The 6,463-nt window shown below is 47.8% G+C and overlaps 1 protein-coding gene across 1 annotated transcript; it reads left to right on the top strand.

The window, feature by feature from the left end:
* Window positions 1-3,130: 3,130 nt before the first annotated feature.
* On the top strand, window positions 3,131-6,262 carry LOC123402913 (nucleotide-sugar uncharacterized transporter 2-like). The gene is made up of 7 exons (XM_045096881.1): window positions 3,131-3,716; window positions 4,388-4,539; window positions 4,640-4,848; window positions 4,932-5,025; window positions 5,260-5,426; window positions 5,518-5,688; window positions 5,813-6,262. The coding sequence occupies exons 1-7, from the start codon at window positions 3,581-3,583 to the stop codon at window positions 6,081-6,083; spliced, it is 1,200 nt and encodes a 399-aa protein (XP_044952816.1). The 5' UTR covers window positions 3,131-3,580; the 3' UTR covers window positions 6,084-6,262.
* The last annotated feature ends 201 nt before the right edge of the window (window positions 6,263-6,463 follow it).

Genomic DNA, 6,463 nt, shown 5'->3' on the forward strand with positions numbered 1-6,463 from the left:
AACGAACAAAGACGAACGACGAAAATATCCGAACAAATCCACCAAAGATAAATTCGCCAAAGACACACCTCCACATGCCCACCAACGATGCTAGACACATCACCGGAATGGGTGCTGGGCCGCGAGACATTTATTCCTTCTTCAGGGAGCAGCCACCGTCTCATCTTCCTAAGAAGAACACAAACCCTAACAAAATTTGAAGAAAGATCTAACAACGTAGCCCTCCCACCGGCAAGGGCCGAGATCCACTCCGCCTCCATGGCCTTAAGGCCACCGGAGACGGGGCGGACCAGCGACGACGCCGACGGGAGGCGGTGGAGCCCTAGCTTTTTTGGAGGCGACAACTACGGATGTACTTTTATTATTTATAGTTTTCGTTGTACTAACATGATTAAATATGAATAGATTGAAAGTTTTTCATGTAAAAAAAATGAACGTGCACATGGCTGGCCAACCAGCACCCGCGCGGGGGCGCCAGGTAGCTTCCCTGGCGCCTGAAGCGTCGAATAGGAGCTCCCAGCTCGTGAAACGCTCATATCTTGCAACAATGCCCTTGTTGCGATGAGAGATATTGCAACAACGGGCTAGTTGCAATAACTTGTGTTGTTATCATGATCATAGAACGGGGCGGACGCCAACCTGCGATTAGTTGAGTGATTTATAGCATTTCCCAATAAAACATAGATGTTCCTGAAATTTTTAAAGTCCACAAAATATGAAACAAGGTGTGAATTAGATAAAGAAATGTGAATTTGGAAACATGTTCCCAAAATTCCAAAAATGTTCACAATTCATAAAAAGTTTGCTTTTGCAAAAATCATGATTTTTTTTAAAAGTTCATAGATTTAATAAATCTTCACAGATTTCAAAATTGTATATGAATTTGTGAAAAGTCTGAGTTTAAAAAATATCATTTTAAAAAACTTCCTAGGTTCCGTAGATTCCAAAAAAATCATGAATTTCCAAAAAGTTTGCATACTTTTATGAATTCAAAAAAACTTAATTGGTATACTTTTTTATGAATTTGATTTTTTTTTGTGGATTCGGTAAAAGTTCATGGATTTGATTTTTTTGTGAATTTGTAAAAAGCTCATGCATTTTTGAAAAAAAGTATGTTTGAGTTTAATAGAAATGTTCATGAAGTTAAAAATATCACTGGTTTGAAGAGGTTCACTTGTTTGAGAAAAGTTAGCAAGATTGAATAAAGTTCATGGATTTCTCAAAAAGGAAACAAATTTGTAAAATTCATGGATTTAAAAAAGCTTAAATTTTAAAAAACGTTTGCGAATTTGAAAGAAGATCAGGGAGTTGATTTTTTTTTTACAAAATCGGATAATGTTTAGAAATATGAAAACTAATCATGATTTTTAAAAAGTTCACACCATTTAATATAAGTTTACAAAATAAATAAAAACATAAAAGTGGAAAAAGATTATGAATCTGAAGAAGCTCATGAATTAAAAAAATAAAACCAAATAGGAAAAAGAAAAAGAATAGGAAAAACCTAAAACCAAACAAGACCCGGTCTAGAAAAAACAAAAAAGTTGAAAGCTTCGAGAAACCGGTCTGGGAAGCTTCCCAAACTAGAACGTTGGCCGACCCATGTGCTATCAAGAGGTGATTGTGAGTGGGTGTCATTGAATATAATAACATATAATGGGTGCATGAATCGTCGAGTAGGAAATTTGGGGAGCATGTCCCCTTCCTTCTGTGTGTGGCCCAAGGACATCAGCAACCTATTCTTAAAGATGAAGGTCTACGTGTTCGCCTTGCAATATGGCCAGGCCGAGCTGCCTACTTTTGACCCATGTTTGACCAATAGCCTAACACCTTATGCCCTAGTCCCGGCCGGGAATGGTGGAGCTAGCTTTGATACCAGTGTTACTATCCCAGGACCAACCCATGTTCAAATATTTTCGATACGCATCGAACACACCACTACAAGCGGAGAGGCCACCATATTCCAAAAGACTAGCGTGAAGAGAGTGTGACACTCTAATTATAATGTGGCCCTACCCTCTTCCTGTAACTGAGGCGAGACTAAGTCACTAGCAACGTCCAATGGTCAGTAGCCTAACAAGCCAGTGCTTCCGTGTGGATCTCAATCACTCCCCGCAGAAGCATCAACTCGACCTGAAACATCACTCTCCACTCCATCATCTTAGCCAACGCCTTCGGTTCCCTTGAGGCGCGCCTCCATTCTCGACAACACTTCCAAGGTGACTGTGATATTTCCATTCTCTGCGTCCCGCTCTCCGAGCTGCTCTCCGGGGAGTCAGCCGGAAATGTTCCAGCCAAGTTCTACATGAGCCAAGTCCGGAACAGGCACTGGAAACCGACATGATTCCTCAACTTCACCTACAAGCCCGACAATGTCTATGTGGTTCCATCCGTGGACCTATTAGTGCCTCCGAAAACAAGTATGTAGGATGTTGATTCTCTAGAAAGTATGTGGAAGTTGATTCTACTGAAAGTATGTTGGAGGCTGATTCTCCACAAAGATTTCAGCTAAAATTCTGCTAGATTTCATAAATGTTTTCTTTTGATGTCTCAACTCGTGATTTGTGCGACGCGTGAGATTGTGTAGGTAGTAGAATCACAGTTTAAGCATTTTGAAAAGATAATGATTTGGTTAGTGGATGACGACAGTGGTGACGGTAGGATATTGCAACGCCCTTAGCCGTCATTGTCTTTGTTCATTATAGCAGTATAGATATATTGTTCGCTACCGTGAGCAAAGAATCACGCCCCAAGCAGCCGTCCTGTCTCCGCCGCTGGATGATGGTAATGGTTGTTCCAAAGACCTCGGTGTTATCTTATTACGTTGGGGATGCTTTGTACTTCTAATGAATTTTTTCATTAGATCCGGATCCTCTTTCGCAAAAAAAAAAGAAACTTTTTCCTACAGCTGGGGCAGAGGGGGTAGGCTTCTCCATCCATTACTTCTCGCGGGTGGAACGGACGGTGGATGAATGTGCCGCAGTAGGTGCAAGCGTCCACCGCAGTTACCTCACCGTCGTGCATATACACCGAAAAGGTCTTCTTCCACAGGATCTCTCCCCGCAAAAGTTTAATCTCCGGTACAGACCTAAAAGCTTATCCTAACAGAACAACCCAACAGCTCCGGCGATCTTCCAATACAATCCCATCTCACTCCGAAACCCAAAAAACTCGAAGAAACCAACCACCTCACGTACGTACTGCCACCACCACGTAGGTACTGCCCACGACGACGCCACCACTAACTCGCCCCGTCCTCTCTCCCCACTCGCGGCTCGCGCCACCTTCAATTCACCGCCCGCCACTCACCACCAGCCACCGGCCACCACCACCAGCACCACCATTTGCGATTCCCGCATTTCGCCTAGGCCGCTGCCCGCCCCGCACTGGTGCCCTCCCTCCCGCCCATGTCCGCCCTCCTAAAACGAGCGTCGGCCCCGAAATAGCCCGGCACAACAAGCACCGCCCACCGGCCACTCATTGAATCCATGCTGCCCCTGTCGTTAACTCCTCTGTTCCTTCGCCTTGCCCTGGCCGGAGCCGCAGGCAGGGAGTGAGTGAGCGAGCGAGCGAGAGCGGGATGATGAAGCTGCGGTGGTGGCGAGTCGACGCGTCGGAGGTGGCCGCCGTGACGGCCATGGGCGTCTGGGAGGCCGTCCTGGCCGGCGGCGGCAGGCGCTTCATCAAGCGCAAGGACAGCGACGCCGGCGAGACCGGTCGGTATCGTCAACCTCTCCCTCCGATCCTCCACCAATTCTGCATGCTCTGTTCCGTTCGTGCCAGTTTTGTTGGTCCAGAAGTCAGAGAGATTCTCCAGTCCAGGGAAAACTGCTCTCCTATTTTGTTGCGAAATTTCGGCAGATTTTGGTGCGGGGAAACGGCACGATAGCTGCTCCCTTTCGCGGTTTGTTGCGTGGCCATTTCCCTGGGAACGGCAAGGCATGCCTGCTCCGTTTGGATCCTTTTCTGGTGCGGGATTCCAGGGCATCATCGCCAAAGTGTGACGTTCTTTCTTGTCCCAGATCCCTTCTTCACGTAGTACCTGTCTGAAGTTTTTATTACTCTAGCAAATTTCTGCATCAGTGGGATTAGCAAGTTAATTTCATCCGTGGTGCCATTACTCTGCGTAGCTAGCTTACTGTATTGTTCTTCAGCCCTAGGCACCTAGCATTCCTCCCCAATGGGTTCCGCAACGTACGGGACGACACAAAATATGATCTCACCATGGTTGGTGTCCACCATGGCGCCCCGGACAGTATCTGCACATGCTCTTGCTACACTCAATCCCTCACGAAATCATGTGGAGTTGCTCTAAAAATCAACTTGTGAAAAAACTGATCCAGTTCACACCCACTGATTTGATGTCGCCCCGTCGTCCTGCACACAGGTCGGGCGCTGGAGGAGCTGCGGAGCTCCCTGTACAACGAGATGCACAGCTCGGAGGGTGCCAAGCGCCAACAGCAGCGGTTCTGCGGGCCGTCCGTCGCGCTCACCTTCAACTTCGCCGTCGCCGTTGGGATCATCGTGGCCAACAAAATGGTACGTACAATCTGCATATGCCGCCTTCATCTAGTCCACGAGTTAGTACTTCAGTAGTAGCAAGATCTCATTTACTCATGGATCAATTGTCTTGTTGTAGGTGATGGGGACTGTCGGGTTCAAGTTCCCGATCGCGCTATCGCTGATCCACTACGCCGTCGCGCTGGTTCTCATGGCGATCCTCAAGGCGCTGGCCCTGCTGCCGGTTGCGCCACCGTCCAAGTCCACTCCCTTCTCCTCTCTGTTCGCTCTGGGCGCCGTGATGTCTCTCTCCACCGGCCTTGCGAACGTGAGCTTGAAACACAATAGGTAACCCGGATACTGGTTATATTCTAGTACTTTAAATGTTGTGCGATGCTGCTCCATGTATTCTCAGTATCTTTGCCATTCAGTGTAGGTTTCTACCAAATGGCTAAGATTGCCGTGACTCCGACGATCGTCGCCGCTGAGTTCATGCTTTTTCAGAAGAAGGTTTCCTGTCAGAAGGTAGGTTTACACATGTCTTTTCTGTACTTTGAACGCAGCTGTTGTCATATTTCTTCAGAGGAAGAAAAACCAACAAATTGTGCCGTAAATACAATACATGTTTTGTTGTCTCTCTACCAGACTACCATTCATGCCACATGCGTGCATGTGTTTGTTTGCTGTTCGTAGTGGAAGCCTGTTGTTCTGTTCAATTTATATTCAGTAACGGAAACCTGAATTGCTTCAACATTATAGGTTATCACACTGGCAACTGTGTCATTCGGAGTGGCCGTGGCCACGGTCACAGATCTAGAGTTCAACTTCTTCGGTGCCTGCGTGGCATTGGCCTGGATCGTCCCTAGCGCGGTAAACAAGATCCTGTGGTCAAATTTGCAACAGACCGGAAACTGGACCGCGCTTGCGTAAGTTCCGAGTTCATCTTTTTTGCTACCGTTAAAGGCGCATCATCGCGTTGTCGAATGGCTAACTAACACAGATTGTTGAATCAACCAGGCTGATGTGGAAGACGACCCCTGTCACCATATTCTTCTTGCTGGCGTTGATGCCTCTGCTTGATCCGCCGGGCCTGCTGCTGTTCAACTGGAATTTCAGAAACACCTGCGCCATTGTCATCTCTGCCCTGTTCGGCTTCCTCCTCCAGTGGTCCGGCGCTTTGGCACTTGGGTGAGACCATTTTTTCCTCTCTTCACAGGAACATTCTTCCCTGTGAGGCTTCAAAATGGATAAGAAGATGAGCTTGCTGCTGATTGACTCCGTGTTAATTTGTTCGTGCCATGCATGCATGCAGGGCGACCTCGGCGCTGTCGCATGTGGTGCTGGGGCAGTTCAAGACCATCGTCATCATGCTCTCCGGTTATCTCATCTTCCGGTCGGACCCGGGGGTCACCAGCATCTGCGGCGCCCTCGTGGCCCTCGGCGGCATGTCGTTCTACACCTACCTGGGCCTGAAGAAGGAGCCCGCAGCTCCCGGCGGCAAGAAGCCGCCGTCGAGATCGAACTCGTTCATGGGCAAGCCCGCCGGCGACGGGGGCAGCTCGGACTACGAGGACTCCGTGTGAGTTGGGAGTTCTGCGTGGTGTGACTTGGGGCGGTTGTGTTGTAAACCTCGTGGTAGACTCTCGCTACAACTGTTGTACATAGAAGAACTTGTGATTTTAGTTCTTACTAGTATATTATTATTCCTTTTCCCTTTTGCGAGGTGATTTCTCATTGATTTTACGCTTGCAGCGGAGTATCATTTAAATTTAGTGGAGTAAATTTACTTTTGGTTTATGCATTTCGATGAACATCTGGTATATGTGTCCGCGACGATGATGACCACGCTGGAAACAGCAGCAGCAACGACGAGTTGCAGCCATGAAACGTCAGCAGCGGGGCAGCAAGCAGCAACAGCGGCGAATGGCGGTGCAGAGGAGCAGCAGCAGAGGCGAGCGGCATC

Source organism: Hordeum vulgare, chromosome 6H, assembly GCF_904849725.1.
Source record: "Hordeum vulgare subsp. vulgare chromosome 6H, MorexV3_pseudomolecules_assembly, whole genome shotgun sequence".
NCBI lineage: Eukaryota > Viridiplantae > Streptophyta > Magnoliopsida > Poales > Poaceae > Hordeum > Hordeum vulgare.